A 23466-nucleotide genomic window follows, 5' to 3' on the forward strand; every position below is an offset into this window, starting at 1 on the left:
ACTAACCCAGCTGTTAGATGATACTGGTCCTAGGGGGAGGGACTAACCCAGCTGTTAGATGATACTGGTGACTGGTCCTAGGGGGAGGGACTAACCCAGCTGTTAGATGATACTGATCCTAGGGGGAGGGACTAACCCAGCTGTTAGATGATACTGGTCCTAGGGGGAGGGACTAACCCAGCTGTTAGATGATACTGGTGACTGGTCCTAGGGGGAGGGACTAACCCAGCTGTTGGATGATACTGGTCCTAGGGGGAGGGACTAACCCAGCTGATAGATGATACTGGTCCTAGGGGGAGGGACTAACCCAGCTGTTAGATGATACTGGTGACTGGTCCTAGGGGGAGGGACTAACCCAGCTGTTAGATGATACTGGTCCTAGGGGAGGGACTAACCCAGCTGTTAGATGATACTGGTGACTGGTCCTAGGGGGAGGGACTAACCCAGCTGTTAGATGATACTGATCCTAGGGGGAGGGACTAACCCAGCTGTTAGATGATACTGATCCTAGGGGGAGGGACTAACCCAGCTGTTAGATGATACTGGTCCTAGGGGGAGGGACTAACCCAGCTGTTAGATGATACTGGTCCTAGGGGGAGGGACTAACCCAGCTGTTAGATGATACTGGTCCTAGGGGGAGGGACTAACCCAGCTGTTAGATGATACTGGTCCTAGGGGGAGGGACTAACCCAGCTGATAGATGATACTGGTCCTAGGGGGAGGGACTAACCCAGCTGTTAGATGATACTGGTCCTAGGGGGAGGGACTAACCCAGCTGTTGGATGATACTGGTCCTAGGGGGAGGGACTAACCCAGCTGTTAGATGATACTGGTCCTAGGGGGAGGGACTAACCCAGCTGTTAGATGATACTGGTGACTGGTCCTAGGGGGAGGGACTAACCCAGCTGTTAGATGATACTGGTCCTAGGGGGAGGGACTAACCCAGCTGTTGGATGATACTGGTCCTAGGGGGAGGGACTAACCCAGCTGTTGGATGATACTGGTCCTAGGGGGAGGGACTAACCCAGCTGTTGGATGATACTGGTCCTAGGGGGAGGGACTAACCCAGCTGTTGGATGATACTGGTCCTAGGGGGAGGGACTAACCCAGCTGTTAGATGATACTGGTCCTAGGGGGAGGGACTAACCCAGCTGTTAGATGATACTGGTCCTAGGGGAGGGGGTCTAGGGGAGGGACTAACCCAGCTGTTAGATGATACTGGTCCTAGGGGGAGGGACTAACCCAGCTGTTAGATGATACTGGTCCTAGGGGGGAGGGACTAACCCAGCTGTTAGATGATACTGGTCCTAGGGGGGGGACTAACCCAGCTGTTGGATGATACTGGTCCTAGGGGGAGGGACTAACCCAGCAGTTAGATGATACTGGTCCTAGGGGGAGGGACTAGGGGAGGGACTAACCCAGCTGTTGGATGATACTGGTGACTGGTCCTAGGGGGAGGGACTAACCCAGCTGTTGGATGATACTGGTGACTGGTCCTAGGGGGAGGGACTAACCCAGCTGTTAGATGATACTGGTCCTAGGGGGAGGGACTAACCCAGCTGTTGGATGATACTGGTGACTGATCCTAGGGGGAGGGACTAACCCAGCTGTTAGATGATACTGGTCCTAGGGGGAGGGACTAACCCAGCTGTTGGATGATACTGGTCCTAGGGGGAGGGACTAACCCAGCTGTTGGATGATACTGGTCCTAGGGGGAGGGACTAACCCAGCTGTTGGATGATACTGGTCCTAGGGGGAGGGACTAACCCAGCTGTTAGATGATACTGGTCCTAGGGGGAGGGACTAACCCAGCTGTTAGATGATACTGGTCCTAGGGGGAGGGACTAACCCAGCTGTTAGATGATACTGGTCCTAGGGGGAGGGACTAACCCAGCTGTTAGATGATACTGGTCCTAGGGGGAGGGACTAACCCAGACTAACCCAGCTGTTAGATGATACTGGTCCTAGGGGGAGGGACTAACCCAGCTGTTGGATGATACTGGTCCTAGGGGGAGGGACTAACCCAGCTGTTAGATGATACTGGTCCTAGGGGGAGGGACTAACCCAGCTGTTGGATGATACTGGTGACTGGTCCTAGGGGGAGGGACTAACCCAGCTGTTGGATGATACTGGTGACTGGTCCTAGGGGGAGGGACTAACCCAGCTGTTAGATGATACTGGTCCTAGGGGGAGGGACTAACCCAGCTGTTAGATGATACTGGTCCTAGGGGGAGGGACTAACCCAGCTGTTGGATGATACTGGTGACTGATCCTAGGGGGAGGGACTAACCCAGCTGTTAGATGATACTGGTCCTAGGGGGAGGGACTAACCCAGCTGTTGGATGATACTGGTGACTGATCCTAGGGGCAGTATCTCCGCCTCCTCTGGTAGAACAACCGTCAACTCCTCGACAGCAGGCAACTCCTATACACACAAACACATATTTCATGTTTACCTGAATACGGCGCCCATTTTATTTTTACTCACATGAAGTTCTGAATTTCCAGAGTAGAGGTCAGGGGTTAGAGAGAGGTCAGGGGTTAGAGAGAGGCCAGGGGTTAGAGAGAGGCCAGGGGTTAGAGAGAGGCCAGGGGTTAGAGAGAGGCCAGGGGTTAGAGAGAGGCCAGGGGTTAGAGAGAGGCCAGGGTTTAGAGAGAGACCAGGGTTTAGAGAGAGGCCAAGGGTTAGAGAGAGGCCAGGGGTTAGAGAGAGGCCAGGGGTTAGAGAGAGGCCAGGGGTTAGAGAGAGAGGCCAGGGGTTAGAGAGAGGCCAGGGGTTAGAGAGAGGCCAGGGGTTAGAGAGAGAGGCCAGGGGTTAGAGAGAGGCCAGGGGTTAGAGAGGGGCCAGGGGTTAGAGAGGGGCCAGGGGTTAGAGAGGGGCCAGGAGTTAGAGAGGGGCCAGGGGTTAGAGAGGGGCCAGGGGTTAGAGAGAGGTCAGGGGTTAGAGAGAGGCCAGGGGTTAGAGAGAGGCCAGGGGTTAGACAGAGGCCAGGGGTTAGAGAGAGGCCAGGGGTTAGAGAGAGGCCAGGGGTTAGAGAGAGGCCAGGGGTTAGAGAGAGGCCAGGGGTTAGAGAGAGGCCAGGGGTTAGAGAGAGGCCAGGGGTTAGAGAGAGGTCAGGGGTTAGAGGCCAGGGGTACCTCAGGCAGGATCTCATCCAGGGTTTTGATGGAACAGGGTTTCCTTGCCCGACCGAAGCCTTCGTCGTCATCATCATCTTCATCTGCCTGACCTAACACAACAGCCAGCGTCACACCGGAGGAAGAGGAGTCTGAATCACTGTCTGAGGAGCTGCTGCTGTCCTGCTGGTCCCTGACACCGTCCTGTAACGTCAGCAGTACCTGGGGGGGGTCCTGAGAGGGGTCCTGGGAGAGGTCCTGGGGGGTCCTGGGAGGGGTCCTGGGAGAGGTCTTGGGAGGGGTCTTGGGAGAGGTCCTGAGAGAGGTCCTGAGAGAGGTCCCGGGAGAGGTCCTGGGGAAGGTGTGTGGTTCCATCTCCCAGCTCGGAGCTCGAGACAGAGCTGAGATACTCTGTAACCTCCATCTCCTCTGCTCCTCCCGTTAACTCTCCCGGTAAATGGCTGTCTGAGGTCCCGGAGGTCAGTCCCTGAGGTTCTGTCTCAGCTGTGCATCCGTCCTCCAGGTGCTTGGTGCTGGTACCGTTGTTCAGTTCCAGTTCCTCTCCGTGTGTCTCTGCTGAGCTCTGAAGAACCTCCGGTACCAAAGCCGTCTCCTCTGGTTGGGCCTCCATCCCGTTGCTGGGTAGAGACTATCACACCTGGGGACAAAGACAGCACAACTACAATCAGCTGGGTAATAGTCATTAGGAACCACACAGAACGGAAGCTAACAGACAGAACTCTCTGTCTCTCTCTCTCACACAGAACGGAAGCTAACAGACGCAAACTGAACAAAGCGTGAGGGCTAAGAAACGCTTAGGCCTAGTTTTGTTGCAAAATGTTGTTGTACTTTGTGCACTAATGAATACACCCCTGGTTGCCTCACAAACCACAGTGTGGATCTGTACAATCTGGACCTGTATTCTCTGCCCACACAACCACTAAGCAAGAAAGTAGCTATCATCTAGTATCTATGGCTCAGTCAAACAGTAACCTGTTCAGTTACCAAATCAGGGTGGAGGAGGTGGAACCGCTCAGAGTGGTGATCTGCTCTGATTGGCCTGCAGTGTTGAGTCGTGTGAAGACCGGTCGGTCTTCAATATTCCCAGGGAAGAAGTTTTAGGTTGTAGTTATTATAGGGCTATTTCTCTCTATACCATTTGTATTTCATATACCTTTGACTATTGGATGTTCTAATAGGTACTTTAGTATTGCCAGCCTAATCTCAGGAGTTGATAGGCTTGAAGTCATAAACAGCGCTGTGCTTGAAGCACAGCGAAGAGCTGCTGGCAAACGCAGGAAAGTGCTGTTTGAATGAATGCTTACGAGCCTGCTGCTGCCTACCACCGCTCAGTCAGTTTGCTCGATCAAATCATAGACTTAATTATAATACACACAGAAATACGAGCCGTAGGTCATTAATATGGTAAAATCTGGAAACTATAATTTCGAAAACAAGACGTTTATTCTTTCAGTGAAATATGGAACCGTTTGGTATGTTATCTAACGGGTGGCATCCCTCAGTCTAAATAGTCTAAATAGTGTTGTTACATTGCACAACCTTCAATGTTATGTCATAATTATGTACAATTCTGGCAAATTAATTACGGTCTTTGAATAAATGGTCTTCACACAGTTCGCGACGAGCCCAAACTGCTTGCACAGAACGCAAGAGAAATGACAACTGTACCGGTTGGCATTATTACAATGTTGTTTATCATATTGCAAACGTGTAGATGATGGACTTACGTTCGAGTAGTTAAGGCTACAAAGCTGTTCTCTCGGCAGTCTGCTCTCTGCTACTCTCAGTAACGTTACTCTGCTGTTCGCAACACGTTTTGATTCGGAAACAACGTGGTCTTGTTGTCTTCCGGGTTGTGGAACCTTTCTTTCGGCCGCCGGAGGAAATGACGGACAGTGTTGTCCGACGGACCAGCAGCATCCGCCGGAGTTGTCAATACAGAACACGTTTTTTCAACCGGTGATCAAACTTCGCACATACAACTAAAACATGGTAAAATTACACTTATTATTTAACATCCTTAACATGTATCTAGATATGTAGAAATATATTTAGCTAAACCTAGATGTATATAATGTTATAGCGCTCTTTCAACCTAGTGAATGTATACTGCAAAAAAATATTAACGCAAAATGCAACAATTTCAACGATTCATGAGTTAGTTAATTTAAGGAAATCAGTCAATTGAAATAAATAAATGAGGCCCTAATCTATGAATGTCACGTGACTTTCACAAGCACCAAGTCTAGGACTTGCCTAGTTCAATAAAAAACAGGTCCTAAGGCTTCTTAACAGCTTCTATCCCCCCACTATTTGCATTGAATACTCTTTTTATTACGTAGTCACTTTACCCCTACCCACATATTACCTCGACTAACCTGTACCCCCGCAGATAGACTCAGTATTGTTTTTGTTTTTTTACTTTAGTTTATTTATTAAATATTTTCGTCACTCTTATTTTACTTAAGCTTTTAAGTAAGTATTTCACATGATTGAGCAGGAGCGCAGCGATGGGTGGGCCTGGGAGGGCTCCACCCACTGGGGAGCCAGGCCCAGCCAATCAGAATGAGTTTTCCCCACAAAGGGCTTTATTACAGACAGAAATACTCCTCCGTTTCATCAGCTGTCCGGGTGGCTGGTCTCAGACGATCTCACAGGTGAAGAACCCGGATGTGGATGTCCTGGGCTGGTGTGGTTACACGTGGTCTGGAGTAGTTACACGTGGTCTGGAGTGGTTACACGTGGTCTGGAGTAGTTACACGTGGTCTGGAGTAGTTACACGTGGTCTGGAGTAGTTACACGTGGTCTGGAGTAGTTACACGTGGTCTGGAGTAGTTACACGTGGTCTGGAGTAGTTACACGTGGTCTGGAGTAGTTACACGTGGTCTGGAGTAGTTACACGTGGTCTGGCGTAGTTACACGTGGTCTGGAGTAGTTACACGTGGTCTGGAGTAGTTACACGTGGTCTGGAGTAGTTACACGTGGTCTGGCGTAGTTACACGTGGTCTGCGGTTGTGATGCCGGTTGGACTTACTGCCAAATTCTCTAACATGACGTTGGAGGCGGCTTATGGTAGAGAAATGAACATTAAATTCTCAGGCAACAGCCCTGGAGGAAATTTCAGCATGTGAATTACACGCTCCCTCAACTTCAGACATCTGTGGTGTTGTGTGACAAAACTTCATATTTTAGAGTGACCTTTTATTGTCCTCAGCACAAGGTGCACCTGTGTAATGAGCATGCCGTTTAATCAGCTTCTTGATATGCCACACCTATCAGCTGGATGGATTATCTTGGCAAAGGAGAAAGACTCACTAACTGGGAAATACGCTTTCTTGCGTATGGACATATCTAGGATCTTTTATTTCAGTTAATGAAACATGGTACCAACACTTTACATGTTGCGTTTATATTTTAGTTCAGTATAGAATAATGCAAGACAGAGTTCTAACAGTCGTGTGTGTGTGTGTGCGTGTGCGTGTGTGTGTGTGTGTAGCCGAAGGCGGGGAAAGGTAAACCAACTCAGAAGGAGAAGGTGTGTCATCCCTATAGCAGGAAAGCTGCTTACCTGGCCAGCCAGGAGATACGTCTGGGAAAGAAGGAGAGGTAAGGAGGGAGGGAGATGGTTTGTGTTTTGAACAGAGAGGATCCTGTATATTGTTATATATTTATAAAGTTAAGTGTGTATCTCTGCCTCCAGACAAAAGAGTGAGAAGGCCACTCGTCTCAACAGCATTGGTGAGTCTGACAGTCTGTTACTACTATTACTGTGTTACTTTACTGTTGTTACTGTACGACTGTTACTGAACTGTCTCAGCCTGTCACCAAGGGAGTACCCCAAGGCTCGATCCTAGGCCCCACGCTCTTCTCAATTTGCATCAACAACATAGCTTAAGCAGTAGGAAGTACTCTCATCCAATTATATGTCTATTTTTTTATTTCACCTTTATTTAACTAGGCAAGTCAGTTAAGAACAAATTCTTATTTACAATGACGACCTACCAAAAGGCAAAAGGCCTCCTGCGGGGATGGGGGCTCTCCATGATTGAGTCTTTGAATGAAGAGATGGAGCTAAAACCGTCCGGTTTGAGTGTTTTTTGCAGCTCGTTCAGTCGCTAGCTGCAGCGAACTGAAAAGACGACCGACCCAGGGATGTGTGTGCTTTGGGGACCTTTAACAGTACGCGACTGGCAGAACGGATGTTGTATGTGGAGGATGAGGTCTGCAGTAGATATCTCAGATAGGGGGGAGTGAGGCCTCAGAGGGTTTTATAAATAAGTATCAACCAGTGGGTCTTGCGACGGGTAAACAGAGATGACCAGTTTACAGAGGAGTATAGAGAGCAGTGATGTGTCCTATAAGGAACATTGGTGGCAAATCTGATGGCCGAATGGTGAAGAACATCTAGCCGCTCGAGAGCACCCCTACCTGCCGATCTATAAACGATGTCTACGTAATCTAGCATGTGTAGGCTGGTCATCTGAATCAGGGTTAGTTTGGCAGCTGGTCATCTGAATCAGGGTTAGTTTGGTAGCTGGTCATCTGAATCAGGGTTAGTTTGGTAGCTGGTCATCTGAATCAGGGTTAGTTTGGTAGCTGGTCATCTGAATCAGGGTTAGTTTGGCAGCTGGTCATCTGAATCAGGGTTAGTTTGGCAGCTGGTCATCTGAATCAGGGTTAGTTTGGTAGCAGGGGTTAAAGAGGAGCGATTACGATGGAGGAAACCAAGTCTAGATTTAACTTTAGCCTGCAGCTTTGATATGTGCTGAGAGAAGGACAGTGTACCGTCTAGCCATACTCCCAAGTACTTGTATGAGGTGACTACCTCAAGCTCTCGAGGTAGTAATCACCCCGCTCTAAACCCTCAGAGGTAGTAATCACCCAGCTCTAAACCCTCAGAGGTAGTAATCACCCCGCTCTAAACCCTCAGAGGTAGTAATCACCCCGCTCTAAACCCTCAGAGGTAGTAATCACCCCGCTCTAAACCCTCAGAGGTAGTAATCACCCCGCTCTAAACCCTCAGAGGTAGTAATCACCCAGCTCTAAACCCTCAGAGGTAGTAATCACCCAGCTCTAAACCCTCAGAGGTAGTAATCACCCAGCTCTAAACCCTCAGAGGTAGTAATCACCCCTGTGGGGAGAGGGGCATTCTTCTTACCAAACCACATGACCGTTGTTTTGGAGGTGTTCAGAACAAGGTTAAGGGCAGAGAAAGCTTGTTGAACACAGATAAAGTTTTGTTGTAGAGCTTAATTCAAAGACTCAATCATGGACAGTCTTACTGACAATTGTGGCTGCTGCGTGATGTATTGTTGTCTCTACCTTCTTCCTTTTGTGCTGTTGTCTGTGTTTGTATCGTGTTTTGTGCTGCTACCATGTTGTCATGTTGTGCTGCTACCATGTTGTTGTGTTGCTACCATGTTGTTGTCATGTTGTGCTGCTACCATGTTGTGTTGCTACCATGTTGTGTTGCTTCCATGTTGTGCTGCTACCATGTTGTGTTGCTACCATGTTGTGTTGCTACCATGCTGTTGTCATGTTGTGCTGCTACCATGTTGTGTTGTTGTCATGTTGTTGTGTTGCTACATGTTGTGTTGTCATGTTGTGTTGCTACCATGTTGTTGTCATGTTGTGCTGCTACCATGTTGTTGTCATGTTGTGTTGCTACCATGTTGTTGCCATGTTGTGCTGCTACCATGTTGTTGTCATGTTGTGTTGCTACCATGTTGTTGTCATGTTGTGTTGCTACCATGTTGTTGTCATGTTGTGTTGCTACCATGTTGTTGTCATGTTGTGTTGCTACCATGTTGTGTTGCTACCATGTTGTTGTCATGTTGTGTTGCTACCATGTTGTTGTCATGTTGTGTTGCTACCATGCTGTGTTGTCATGTTGTGCTGCTACCATGTTGTTGTCATGTTGTGTTGCTACCATGTTGTTGTCATGTTGTGCTGCTACCATGTTGTTGTCATGTTGTGCTGCTACCCTGTTGTTGACATGTTGTGCTGCTACCATGTTGTTGTCATGTTGTGCTGCTACCATGTTGTTGTCATGTTGTGCTGCTACCATGTTGTTGTCATGTTGTGCTGCTACCATGCTGTTGTCATGTTGTGCTGCTACCATGTTGTTGTCATGTTGTGTTGCTACCATGTTGTTGTCATGTTGTGCTGCTACCATGTTGTGTTGCTACCATGTTGTTGTCATGTTGTGCTGCTACCATGCTGTTGTCATGTTGTGCTGCTACCATGTTGTTGTCATGTTGTGCTGCTACCATGTTGTTGTCATGTTGTGCTGCTACCATGTTGTTGTCATGTTGTGCTGCTACCATGTTGTTGTTCATGTTGTGCTGCTACCATGTTGTGTTGCTACCATGTTGTTGTCATGTTGTGTTGCTACCATGTTGTTGTCATGTTGTGTTGCTACCATGTTGTTGTCATGTTGTGCTGCTACCATGTTGTTGTCATGTTGTGCTGCTACCATGTTGTTGTCATGTTGTGTTGCTACCATGTTGTTGTCATGTTGTGCTGCTACCATGTTGTTGTCATGTTGTGTTGCTACCATGTTGTTGTCATGTTGTGCTGCTACCATGTTGTTGTCATGTTGTGCTGCTACCATGTTGTTGTCATGTTGTGTTGCTACCATGTTGTTGTCATGTTGTGTTGCTACCATGTTGTTGTCATGTTGTGTTGCTACCATGTTGTTGTCATGTTGTGTTGCTACCATGTTGTTGTGTTGTGTTGCTACCATGTTGTTGTCATGTTGTGTTGCTACCATGTAGTGTTGCTACCATGTTGTTGTCATGTTGTGTTGCTACAATGTAGTGTTGCTACCATGTAGTGTTGCTACCATGTAGTGTTGCTACCATGTTGTTGTCATGTTGTGTTGCTACCATGTTGTGTTGCTACCATGTTGTTGTCATGTTGTGTTGCTACCATGTTGTTGTCATGTTGTGTTGCTACCATGTTGTTGTCATGTTGTGTTGCTACCATGTTGTTGTCATGTTGTGCTGCTACCATGTTGTTGTCATGTTGTGTTGCTACCATGTTGTTGTCATGTTGTGTTGCTACCATGTTGTTGTCATGTTGTGCTGCTACCATGTTGTTGTCATGTTGTGTTGCTACCATGTTGTTGTCATGTTGTGCTGCTACCATGTTGTTGTCATGTTGTGTTGCTACCATGTTGTTGTCATGTTGTGCTGCTACCATGTTGTTGTCATGTTGTGTTGCTACCATGTTGTTGTCATGTTGTGTTGCTACCATGTTGTTGTCATGTTGTGTTGCTACCATGTTGTTGTCATGTTGTGTTGCTACCATGTTGTTGACATGTTGTGTTGCTACCATGTTGTTGTCATGTTGTGTTGCTACCATGTTGTGATGCTACCATGTTGTTGTCATGTTGTGTTGCTACCATGTTGTGATGTAGTAATCATGTTGTTGCTCATGTTGTTGTCATGTTGTGCTGCTACCATGTTGTTGTCATGTTGTGCTGCTACCATGTTGTTGTCATGTTGTGCTGCTACCATGTTGTTGTCATGTTGTGCTGCTACCATGTTGTTGTCATGTTGTGTATATACCATGTTGTGTCATGTTGTGCTGCTACCATGTTGTCATGTTGTGCTGCTACCATGAGTTAGTCATGTTGTGCTGCTACCATGTTGTTGACATGTTGTGCTGCTACCATGTTGTCAATTCACAGTAGTTAGTATATTCAGATAGCTAGGTGAGACAACCACATATCACAGTAGTTAGTATATTCAGATAGCTAGGTGAGACAACCACATATCACAGTAGTTAGCATATTCAGATAGCTAGGTGAGACAACCACATATCACAGTAGTTAGTATATTCAGATAGCTAGGTGGACAACCACATATTACAGTAGTTAGTATATTCAGATAGCTAGGTGGGACAAGCACATATCACAGTAGTTAGTATATTCAGATAGCTAGGTGAGACAACCACATATCACAGTATATTCAGTGTGTGTTGATGAGTACAACGGTAGGGTGTACCCCCTCTTACCTTCTATTGTCTGTGTGTGTAGGTGATAAGCTGCAGTGGTTTCAGAGCCAGCTGGACTCTGAGAAGACAGTAGTTCACCAAACAGGATGCCTGTCACATCATAGAGAGAGGTCAGTCAGTACCCATAGAGGTAGTATATTCACCAAACAGGACACCTGTCACATAGAGAGGTCAGTACCCGTGTCTATATTCACCAAACAGGACACCTGTCACATAGAGGTCAGTAGTCTATATTCACCAAACAGGACACCTGTCACATAGAGAGGTCAGTATCCCGTGCTCTATATTCACCAAACAGGACACCTGTCATCATAGAGAGGTACCCGTGTCACCCAGGACACCTGTCACATAGTTGTCAGTACCCGTGTCTATATTCACCAAACAGGACACCTGTCACATAGAGGTCAGTACCCGTGTCTATATTCACCAAACAGGACACCTGTCACATAGTGTCAGTACCCGTGTCTATATTCACCAAACAGGACACCTGTCTACATCATAGAGAGGTCAGTACCCGTGTCTATATTCACCAAACAGGACACCTGTCACATTGAGAGGTCAGTACCCGTGTCTATATTCACCAAATATTCACCATAGTTGTCAGGACACCTGTCACCTGTCACAGAGAGGTCAGTACCCGTGTCTATATTCACCAAACAGGACACCTGTCACATAGAGAGGTCAGTACCCGTGTCTATATTCACCAAACAGGACACCTGTCACATAGAGGTCAGTATCCCGTGTCTATATTCACCAAACAGGACACCTGTCACATCATAGAGAGGTCAGTACCGTGTCTATATTCACCAAACAGGACACCTGTCATAGAGTCTAGTACCCGTGTCTATTCACCAAACAGGACACCTGTCACATAGAGAGGTCAGTACCCGTGTCTATATTCACCAAACAGGACACCTGTCACATCAGAGAGGTCAGTACCCGTGTCTATATTCACCAAACAGGACACCTGTCACACCCGTGTCTATATTCAGAGAGGTCAGTACCCGTGTCTATATTCACCAAACAGGACACCTGTTGTCATAGAGAGGTCAGTACCCGTGTCTATATTCACCAAACAGGACACCTGTCACACAGAGAGGTCAGTACCCGTGTCTATATTCACCAAACAGGACACCTGTCATGTCATAGAGAGGTGTTATGTTGTGAGTACCCGTGTCTATATTCACCAAACAGGACACCTGTCACATAGTTGTCAGTACCCGTGTCTATATTCACCAAACAGGACACCTGTCACATAGAGAGGTCAGTACCCGTGTCTATATTCACCAAACAGGACACCTGTCACCAAACAGGACACCTGTCACATAGGTCAGTACCCGTGTCTATATTCACCAAACAGGACACCTGTCACATAGAGAGGTCAGTACCCGTGTCTATATTCAAACCAAACAGGACACCTGTCACATAGAGAGGTCAGTACCCGTGTCTATATTCACCAAACAGGACACCTGTCACATCATAGAGAGGTCAGTACCCGTGTCTATATTCACCAAACAGGACACCTGTCATCACAGAGAGGTCAGTACCCGTGTCTATATTCACCAAACAGGACACCTGTCACATAGAGAGGTCAGTACCCGTGTCTATATTACCAGGACACCTGTAGAGGTCTATATTCACCAAACAGGACACCTGTCACATAGAGAGGTCAGTACCCGTGTCTATATTCACCAAACAGGACACCTGTCACATCAGAGAGTCAGTACCCGTGTCTATATTCAGGACACCTGTACCCGTGTCTACCCGTGTCTATATTCACCAAACAGGACACCTGTCACATAGAGGTCAGTACCCGTGTCTATATTCACCAAACAGGACACCTGTCATCATAGTATATTCAGTAGGTCATTCACCAAACGACACCTGTCTACCCGTGTCTATATTCACCAAACAGGACACCTGTCACATAGAGAGGTCAGTACCCGTGTCTATATTCACCAAACAGGACACCTGTCACATAGAGAGGTCAGTACCCGTGTCTATATTCACCAAACAGGACACCTGTCACATAGAGAGGTCAGTACCCGTGTCTATATTCACCAAACAGGACACCTGTCACATAGAGAGGTCAGTACCCGTGTCTATATTCACCAAACAGGACACCTGTCATAGAGAGGTCAGTACCCGTGTCTATATTCACCAAACAGGACACCTGTCACATAATAGAGAGGTCAGTACCCGTGTCTATATTCACCAAACAGGACACCTGTCACAGAGAGGTCAGTACCCGTGTCTATATTCACCAAACAGGACACCTGTCACATAGAGAGGTCAGTACCCGTGTCTATATTCACCAAACAGGACACCTGTCACATCATAGAGAGGTCAGTACCCGTGTCTATATTCACCAAACAGGACACCTGTCACATCATAGAGAGGTCAGTACCCGTGTCTATATTCACCAAACAGGACACCTGTCACATAGAGAGGTCAGTACCCGTGTCTATATTCACCAAACAGGACACCTGTCACATAGAGAGGTCAGTACCCGTGTCTATATTCACCAAACAGGACACCTGTCACATCAGAGAGGTCAGTACCCGTGTCTATATTCACCAAACAGGACACCTGTCACATAGAGAGGTCAGTACCCGTGTCTATATTCACCAAACAGGACACCTGTCACATAGAGAGGTCAGTACCCGTGTCTATATTCACCAAACAGTCAGTACCCGTGTCTATATTCACCAAACAGGACACCTGTCACATAGAGGTCAGTACCCGTGTCTATATTCAGTACCCAGTGTCTATATTCACCAAACAGGACACCTGTCACATAGAGAGGTCAGTACCCGTGTCTATATTCACCAAACAGGACACCTGTCACATAGAGAGGTCAGTACCCGTGTCTATATTCACCAAACAGGACACCTGTCACATAGAGAGGTCAGTACCCGTGTCTATATTCACCAAACAGGACACCTGTCACATAGAGAGGTCAGTACCCGTGTCTATATTCACCAAACAGGACACCTGTCACACAGAGGTCAGTACCCGTGTCTATATTCACCAAACAGGACACCTGTCACATAGAGAGGTCAGTACCCGTGTCTATATTCACCAAACAGGACACCTGTCACATAGAGAGGTCAGTACCCGTGTCTATATTCATTCCAAACAGGACACCTGTCAATAGCAGTGGGTTAACTATTCCTGTCTATATTCACCAAACAGATTTGACACCTGTCATCACTCAATTATTTTAAGAGGTCAAACCTGTCGGTTCAGCCAGGATAGCTCTAGAGAGCAAACTAACTAGGACTACCTGTCACATAGGAGCTCAGTACCAAGTCTATATTCAGCTGTAGTGGACAGGACAGTCACAAGCATTAGGTCAGGTACCCTGTTACTATACCAAACAGGAGCTAGAAACATAGAGGTCAGTACAAGCAAACAGGTTACACCTGTCACAGCTAGAGAACACAGTAGTGTCATATTCACCAAACAGGACACCTGCCTGTCACCCGTGTCTATACCTGAGGTCAGTACCCGTGTCTATAACCAAACAGGACACCTGTCAGGATGTGTCTATATTCAGCAAACAGGACACCTGTCACACAGAGAGGTCAGTACCCGTGTCTATATTCACCAAACAGGACACCAGTAATCATAGAGAGGTCAGTACCCGTGTCTATATTCACCAAACAGGACACCTGTCACATACTGAGAGGTCAGTACCCGTGTCTATATTCACCAAACAGGACACCTGTCACATAGAGGTCAGCGTAGTGGGACCTGTGTCTATATTCACCAAACAGGACACCTGTCACATAGAGAGGTCAGTACCCGTGATATTCACCACAGGACACCTGTCACATAGAGAGTCAGTAGGTGTCTATATTCACCAAACAGGACACCTGTCACATAGAGAGGTCAGTACCTGTTGTCTATAACAAACAGGACACCTGTTAGCTAGGTCAGTACCCGTTCTATTACTGACAGGAGCTAGAAATCAGCATTTAGCTAGGTGTACTATACTGTTCTAGAAACCAAGCATTTAGCTAGAGGTTAGTAGGTTGGAGCTAGGACACCTGTCACTGTAGTGGGACTAGGGCAAAGCAGTTAGCTAGGTACTGCTCTGTTTCAGCTGTATAGGTGTTACCAAACACCTGTTAGGAGAGGTCAATGCCTGTCTATTTCAGCTGTACAGGACACCTGTCACATAGAGAGCTAGTACCCGGTCTATATTTACTGCTCTGTTCAGCTGTATTCACTAGGGCAAAGACAGTCACTCAGTACCCGTGTCTATATTCACCAAACAGGTACTGCTCTGTTCAGCTGGACACCTGGGACTAGGTCACCCGTGTCTAGTTAGCAAACAGGACTGCCTGTCACATAGCTGTCAGGGACTAGGGCAAAACAGTTACCTGTCACATAGTAGGTTACTGCCTGTTCAGCTGTAGTGGGACTAGGGCAAAGCAGTTAGCTAGGTACATGCCTGTTCAGCTGTAGTGGGACTATATTCACCAAACAGCAGTTAGCTAGGTAATGTCTGTTCAGCTGTCAGTGGGACTAGGGCAAAGTCATATTCAGCAAACAGGTTACCTGCTCTGTTCAGCTGTAGTGGGACTAGGGCAAAGCATATTAGCAAACAGGTACTGCTCTGTTCAGCTGTATTTGGGACTAGGGCAAAGCAGTTAGCTAGGTACTGCTCTGTTCAGCTGTATGGGACTAGGACAAAGCAGTTAGCTAGGTACCCGTGCTATGTTCAGCTGTAGTGGGACTAGGGCAAACAGCACCTGTTAGCTAGGTACCCGTGCTCTGTTCAGCTGTAGTGGGACTAGGGCAAAGCTGTAGTTCAAAGCAGTTAGCTAGGAATGCTCTGTTCAGCTGTAGTGGGACTGGCAAAGCAGTTAGCTAGGTTAATGCTCTGTTCAGCTGTAGTGGGACTAGGGCAAAGCAGTTAGTCAGGTTACTGCTCTGTTCAGCTGTAGTGGGACTACCTGGCAAAGCAGTTAGCTACCCGTGTTACTATTCACTGTTGGGACTAGGCTACACAAGTTAGCTAGGTTTACTGCTCTGTTCAGCTGTAGTGGGACTAGGGCAAAGCAGTTAGCTAGGTTACTGCTCTGTTCAGCTGTAGTGGGACTAGGGCAAAGCAGTTAGCTAGGTTACTGCTCTGTTCAGCTGTAGTGGGACAGGGCAAAGCAGTTAGCTAGGTTAATGCTCTGTTCAGCTGTAGTGGGACTAGGGCAAAGCAGTTAGCTAGGTTACTGCTCTGTTCAGCTGCAGTGGGACTAGGGCAAAGCAGTTAGCTAGGTTACTGCTCTGTTCAGCTGTAGTGGGACTAGGGCAAAGCAGTTAGCTAGGTAATGCTCTGTTCAGCTGTAGTGGGACTAGGGCAAAGCAGTTAGCTAGGTATGCTCTGTTCAGCTGTAGTGGGACTAGGGCAAAGCAGTTAGCTAGTTACTGCTCTGTTCAGCTGTAGTGGGACTAGGGCAAAGCAGTTAGCTAGGTTATGCTCTGTTCAGCTGTAGTGGGACTAGGGCAAAGCAGTTAGCTAGGTAATACTCTGTTCAGCTGTAGTGGGACTAGGGCAAAGCAGTTAGCTAGGTAATGCTCTGTTCAGCTGTAGTGGGACTAGGGCAGAGCAGTTAGCTAGGTACTATACTGCTCTGTTCAGCTGTAGTGGGACTAGGGCAAAGCAGTTAGCTAGGTTACTGCTCTGTTCAGCTGTAGTGGGACTAGGGCAAAGCAGTTAGCTAGGTTACTGCTCTGTTCAGCTGTAGTGGGACTAGGGCAAAGCAGTTAGCTAGGTAATGCTCTGTTCAGCTGTAGTGGGACTAGGGCAAAGCAGTTAGCTAGGTTACTGCTCTGTTCAGCTGTAGTGGGACTAGGGCAAAGCAGTTAGCTAGGTTACTGCTCTGTTCAGCTGTAGTGGGACTAGGGCAAAGCAGTTAGCTAGGTTAATGCTCTGTTCAGCTGTAGTGGGACTAGGGCAAAGCAGTTAGCTAGGTTACTGCTCTGTTCAGCTGTAGTGGGACTAGGGCAAAGCAGTTAGCTAGGTAATGCTCTGTTCAGCTGTAGTGGGACTAGGGCAAAGCAGTTAGCTAGGTTACTGCTCTGTTCAGCTGTAGTGGGACTAGGGCAAAGCAGTTAGCTAGGTTACTGCTCTGTTCAGCTGTAGTGGGACTAGGGCAAAGCAGTTAGCTAGGTTAATGCTCTGTTCAGCTGTAGTGGGACTAGGGCAAAGCAGTTAGCTAGGTTACTGCTCTGTTCAGCTGTAGTGGGACTAGGGCAGAGCAGTTAGCTAGGTAATGCTCTGTTCAGCTGTAGTGGGACTAGGGCAAAGCAGTTAGCTAGGTTACTGCTCTGTTCAGCTGTAGTGGGACTAGGGCAGAGCAGTTAGCTAGGTTACTGCTCTGTTCAGCTGTAGTGGGACTAGGGCAAAGCAGTTAGCTAGGTTACTGCTCTGTTCAGCTGTAGTGGGACTAGGGCAAAGCAGTTAGCTAGGTTACTGCTCTGTTCAGCTGTAGTGGGACTAGGGCAAAGCAGTTAGCTAGGTTACTGCTCTGTTCAGCTGTAGTGGGACTAGGGCAAAGCAGTTAGCTAGGTTACTGCTCTGTTCAGCTGTAGTGGGACTAGGGCAAAGCAGTTAGCTAGGTTACTGCTCTGTTCAGCTGTAGTGGGACTAGGGCAAAGCAGTTAGCTAGGTTACTGCTCTGTTCAGCTGTAGTGGGACTAGGGCAAAGCAGTTAGCTAGGTTACTGCTCTGTTCAGCTGTAGTGGGACTAGGGCAAAGCAGTTAGCTAGGTTACTGCTCTGTTCAGCTGTAGTGGGACTAGGGCAAAGCAGTTAGCTAGGTTACTGCTCTGTTCAGCTGTAGTGGGACTAGGGCAAAGCAGTTAGCTAGGTTAATGCTCTGTTCAGCTGTAGTGGGACTAGGGCAAAGCAGTTAGCTAGGTAATGCTCTGTTCAGCTGTAGTGGGACTAGGGCAAAGCAGTTAGCTAGGTTAATGCTCTGTTCAGCTGTAGTGGGACTAGGGCAAAGCAGTTAGCTAGGTTACTGCTCTGTTCAGCTGTAGTGGGACTAGGGCAAAGCAGTTAGCCAGGTTACTGCTCTGTTCAGCTGTAGTGGGACTAGGGCAAAGCAGTTAGCTAGGTTACTGCTCTGTTCAGCTGTAGTGGGACTAGGGCAAAGCAGTTAGCTAGGTTACTGCTCTGTTCAGCTGTAGTGGGACTAGGGCAAAGCAGTTAGCTAGGTATGCTCTGTTCAGCTGTAGTGGACTAGGGCAAAGCAGTTAGCTAGGTTACTGCTCTGTTCAGCTGTAGTGGGACTAGGGCAAAGCAGTTAGCTAGGTTACTGCTCTGTTCAGCTGTACGTGGGACTAGGGCAAAGCAGTTAGCTAGGTTACTGCTCTGTTCAGCTGTAGTGGGACTAGGGCAAAGCAGTTAGCTAGGTTACTGCTCTGTTCAGCTGTAGTGGGACTAGGGCAAAGCAGTTAGCTAGGTTAATGCTCTGTTCAGCTGTAGTGGGACTAGGCAGAGCAGTTAGCTAGGTTACTGCTCTGTTCAGCTGTAGTGGGACTAGGGCAAAGCAGTTAGCTAGGTACTGCTCTGTTCAGCTGTAGTGGGACTAGGGCAAAGCAGTTAGCTAGGTAATGCTCTGTTCAGCTGTAGTGGGACTAGGGCAAAGCAGTTAGCTAGGTTACTGCTCTGTTCAGCTGTAGTGGGACTAGGGCAAAGCAGTTAGCTAGGTTACTGCTCTGTTCAGCTGTAGTGGGACTAGGGCAGGGCAAAGCAGTTAGCTAGGTTAATGCTCTGTTCAGCTGTAGTGGGACTAGGGCAAAGCAGTTAGCTAGGTTACTGCTCTGTTCAGCTGTAGTGGGACTAGGGCAAAGCAGTTAGCTAGGTTACTGCTCTGTTCAGCTGTAGTGGGACTAGGGCAAAGCAGTTAGCTCAGGTTACTGCTCTGTTCAGCTGTAGTGGGACTAGGGCAAAGCAGTTAGCTAGGTTACTGCTCTGTTCAGCTGTAGTGGGACTAGGGCAAAGCAGTTAGCTAGGTTACTGCTCTGTTCAGCTGTAGTGGGACTAGGGCAAAGCAGTTAGCTAGGTTACTGCTCTGTTCAGCTGTAGTGGGACTAGGGCAAAGCAGTTAGCTAGGTAATGCTCTGTTCAGCTGTAGTGGGACTAGGGCAAAGCAGTTAGCTAGGTTACTGCTCTGTTCAGCTGTAGTGGGACTAGGGCAGAGCAGTTAGCTAGGGTACTGCTCTGTTCAGCTGTAGTGGGACTAGGGCAAAGCAGTTAGCTAGGTTACTGCTCTGTTCAGCTGTCGTGGGACTAGGGCAGAGCAGTTAGCTAGGGTACTGCTCTGTTCAGCTGTAGTGGGACTAGGGCAAAGCAGTTAGCTAGGTTACTGCTCTGTTCAGCTGTAGTGGGCAGCCTAGCTGCTTGGAAAAGGAGGTGTTTCCTGTAGTGGGACTAGGGACATGCAGACAGGGACTTTTGAAATGTTTGGATACTGCTTTGTTTGTACAGTGATTAGGGCAAAGCATTCAAATAAAGTGTTTAAAATGTGTGTCTGTGTTTATGCTCTGTTCAGCTGTGGGTGTGGTAGTGTTTCTGGCTGTACCTGCAGAGATGTTTTGCATGGGAGTTAGCAGGTTACTGTGTCTGTGTTTAGTGTGTGGTACCTGCAAGGTTTGACTGGGGAGTTGGACCAGAAGGCAACGGGATCAAAGGGGTCAGGCCTGTCTCCATGGCAGCAGGGAGACCGTCATCAAACAGACTGTTGAGCGAGAGACCTGCTCTGTACCATGGCAACGGTTAGCTGGGGTCAGTCTCACACACACACATCCAGGACACAGGAAGGATATGCACACACAGAACCCTGACAGTGTGGACTCTTCTCTCCTCAGAGATTCCAGACATCATCAACTCTAAACATCTCAAGACCTTCAGGTGAGTGGGACGACCAATGACAACCCAACTCTGGCTGGAGCTGTGATCTGATTGCTCTGTTGCCAGTAGAGCTGTGATCTGATTGGTTGTTGCCAGTAGAGCTGTGATGATTCATGAAAAACAGCTCTGTTCGTTACATTTTACCTCTGAAACATTCTCTCACCTGATTGGTTGATTCTGTTGTGGTTCTGTTCCTTGTTCCTTGTCAATCATTGGCTCATTGGTGAAATTAGCGTTCAGACAACATCTTTAAAAAAACTTTATTAATGCAATTGCAGACAGAAGTTGACAGCGGGAACAGAGCACGCATGTTTCCAGAGTCATTTCTGCAAAATAGAAAAGGATTTGAGTTGTTTTATTATTCCTGCATTCATATATCTTAGTGATGTCACTGCCTACGTCATTACCTTCTACTCATGAGACCAAGCCCCATGCCACCGCAGCTTGTACAAACAGTCTGTTCAGTGTTATCTAAAGGCTCAGCAGGAAATGTCCCCAGTTGATTTATAGTGGAGTGTCTGACTAGTCATCTCTTACACTGCAGAGTTCTGTCTGTCACACGTCTCTCAGACACTGCAGGTTTTGTCTCAGTCACACGTCTCTCAGACACTGCAGAGTTCTGTCTCAGACATCTGATTGGCAGTAAAGCTGTGAGTTCTGTCTCAGTTACACGCTCTGACACTTCAGAGTTCTGTCTCAGTCATCACGTCTCTCAGACACTGCAGAGTTCTGTCTCAGTCAGCACGCATGTTTCCAGACACTGCAGAGTTCTGTCTCAGTCACACGTGATCAGACACTGCAGAGTTCTGTCTCAGTCACACAGTCTTCAGACACTGCAGAGTTCTGTCTCTGTTCAGTCTCTCAGACACTGCAGAGTTCTGTCTCAGTCACACGTCTCTCAGACACTGCAGAGTTCTGTCTCAGTCACACGTCTCTCAGACACTGCAGAGTTCTGTCTCAGTCACACGTCTCTCAGACACTGCAGAGTTCTGTCTCAGTCACACGTCTCTCAGACACTGCAGAGTTCTGTCTCAGTCACACGTCTCTCAGACACTGCAGAGTTCTGTCTCAGTCACACGTCTCTCAGACACTGCAGAGTTCTTCTCAGTCACGTCTCTCAGACACTGCAGAGTTCTGTCTCAGTCACACGTCTCTCAGACACTGCAGAGTTCTGTCTCAGTCACACGTCTCTCAGACACTGCAGAGTTCTGTCTCAGTCACACGTCTCAGACACTGCAGAGTTCTGTCTCAGTCACACGTCTCTCAGACACTGCAGAGTTCTGTCTCAGTGTCTTCAGTGTTCGTTATAAGAGGCAGAGACTAGAAATAAACTGTGGAACAATATTAAACCTTTTATCATGAATATATATATTGTTCATCTGTAGTCCAGACCCTATAAATGTGACTAGCCCCTCCCCTTCTATTAATACAACATAATCAATTATTATAATACATCAATCATTTGGTACAGCCTCTATCATGACCCTAGGGAACCCCACAGTTCCATGGTTCTGAGCTGTGATTGGATGATTCCATGGTTCTGAGCTGTGATTGGATGATTCCATTGTTCTGAGCTGTGATTGGATGATTCCATTGTTCTGAGCTGTGATTGGATGATTCCATTGTTGAGCAGTGATTGGATGATTCCATTGTGATCTGTGATTGGATGATTCCGTGGTTTTGATCTGTGATTGGTTGGTTTCAGGGAGTGGAGCGGCGATCTAAAGAAGCTTCCCAACATCAAGATGAGGAAGTTCTCTTACCCGAGGGACGGACAGAACAGGAGGAGGAGAGGAGGAGGAGGAGACTGGAGGGAGGAGGAGGAGGAGGGGACCAGAGGAGGAGGAGACCGCTGGAGGAGAGGAGGAGGAGGAAGAGACCGCTGGAGGAGAGGAGGAGGAGGGACCGGAGGAGAGGGGAGGAGGCCTTAATGAAGGACTCAGATTCAGACGCCCAGGAAGATGCCCCATAATGCTTTGCATGTTAGAGACTCTGGGGTGTCAGCCATCCTACCTGATTGGGGTTAAGACAACCTGTGTGTGTGTGTGTGTGTGTGTGTGTGTGTGTGTGTGTGTGTGTGTGTGTGTGTGTGTGTGTGTGTCCCCAATACAGACATCTAATAAACCTAAATACAGACCGATACTGTTGTTCTGTTTCATTGAAGATACTCTTTAAACATAGAAATCAGAATGTGTCCGTTGCTGTGTTCAAGGCAACTTGGAACCAGGAAACTCTGAAGTGTTCAACCTGGAAACCCTTTACGTTTGAGATCAGAGGATCAATAGGAAGCTCTACGCAAAATAAAAGTAAGCACATCTTTAGGTTCTGAGTTGTCTTGAACATGGCTAGTTTGTGTCCAGTCAGTAACTCTACTATCGGGTTGTACCCAGTCAGGTTGTACCCAGTCAGGTTGTGCCCAGTCAGGTTGTACCCAGTCAGGTTGTATCCAGTCAGGTTATCCAGTCCAGGTTGTATCCAGTCAGGTTGTATCCAGTCAGGTTGTATCCAGTCAGGTTGTACCCAGTCAGGTTGTACCCAGTCAGGTTGTACCCAGTCAGGTTGTATCCAGTCAGGTTGTACCCAGTCAGGTTGTATCCAGTCAGGTTGTATCCAGTCAGGTTGTATCCAGTCAGGTTGTACCCAGTCAGGTTGTATCCAGTCAGGTTGTACCCAGTCAGGTTGTATCCAGTCAGGTTGTATCCAGGTTGCCCAGTCAGGTTGTACCCAGTCAGGTTGTATCCAGTCAGGTTGTACCCAGTCAGGTTGTATCCAGTCAGGTTGTACCCAGTCAGTAATCCAGTCAGGTTGTACCCAGTCAGGTTGTATCCAGTCAGGTTGTACCCAGTCAGGTTGTATCCAGTCAGGTTGTATCCAGTCAGGTTGTATCCCAGTCAGGTTGTATCCAGTCAGGTTGTCCCAGTCAGGTTGTATCCAGTCAGGTTGTACCCAGTCAGGTTGTACCCAGTCAGGTTGTGCCCAGTCAGGGTATCCAGTCAGGTTGTACCCAGTCAGGTTGTGCCCAGTCAGGTTGTACCCAGTCAGGTTGTATCCAGTCAGGTTGTACCCAGTCAGGTTGTACCCAGTCAGGTTGTAATCCCACAGGTTGTATCCAGTCAGGTTGTATCCAGTCAGGTTGTATCCAGTCAGGTTGTATCCAGTCAGGTTGTATCCAGTCAGGTTGTACCCAGTCAGGTTGTATCCAGTCAGGTGTACTGTATCCAGTCAGGTTGTATCCAGTCAGGTTGTACCCAGTCAGGTTGTATCCAGTCAGGTTGTATCCAGTCAGGTTGTATCCAGTCAGGTTGTACCCAGTCAGGTTGTATCCAGTCAGGTTGTATCCAGTCAGGTTGTATCCAGTCCAGTCAGGTTGTACCCAGTCAGGTTGTG

General features: G+C 47.8%; 1 protein-coding gene and 1 pseudogene across 1 annotated transcript; one reads left to right on the forward strand and one right to left on the reverse strand.

Moving 5' to 3' along the window:
• Positions 1-2025: 2025 nt before the first annotated feature.
• Positions 2026-5010, reverse strand: LOC127921090 (H/ACA ribonucleoprotein complex non-core subunit NAF1-like). Its single transcript, XM_052504951.1, has 3 exons — positions 4866-5010; positions 3139-3775; positions 2026-2425 (listed from the first exon to the last, which is right to left on the reverse strand). The coding sequence occupies exons 2-3, from the start codon at positions 3490-3492 to the stop codon at positions 2327-2329; spliced, it is 453 nt and encodes a 150-aa protein (XP_052360911.1). The 5' UTR covers positions 3493-3775; positions 4866-5010; the 3' UTR covers positions 2026-2326.
• LOC118382851 (translation machinery-associated protein 16-like) lies at positions 4991-21876 on the forward strand (annotated as a pseudogene).
• The last annotated feature ends 1590 nt before the right edge of the window (positions 21877-23466 follow it).

The sequence above is a fragment of the Oncorhynchus keta genome, unplaced genomic scaffold, assembly GCF_023373465.1.
Source record: "Oncorhynchus keta strain PuntledgeMale-10-30-2019 unplaced genomic scaffold, Oket_V2 Un_contig_21492_pilon_pilon, whole genome shotgun sequence".
Taxonomy (NCBI): Eukaryota; Metazoa; Chordata; class Actinopteri; order Salmoniformes; family Salmonidae; genus Oncorhynchus; species Oncorhynchus keta.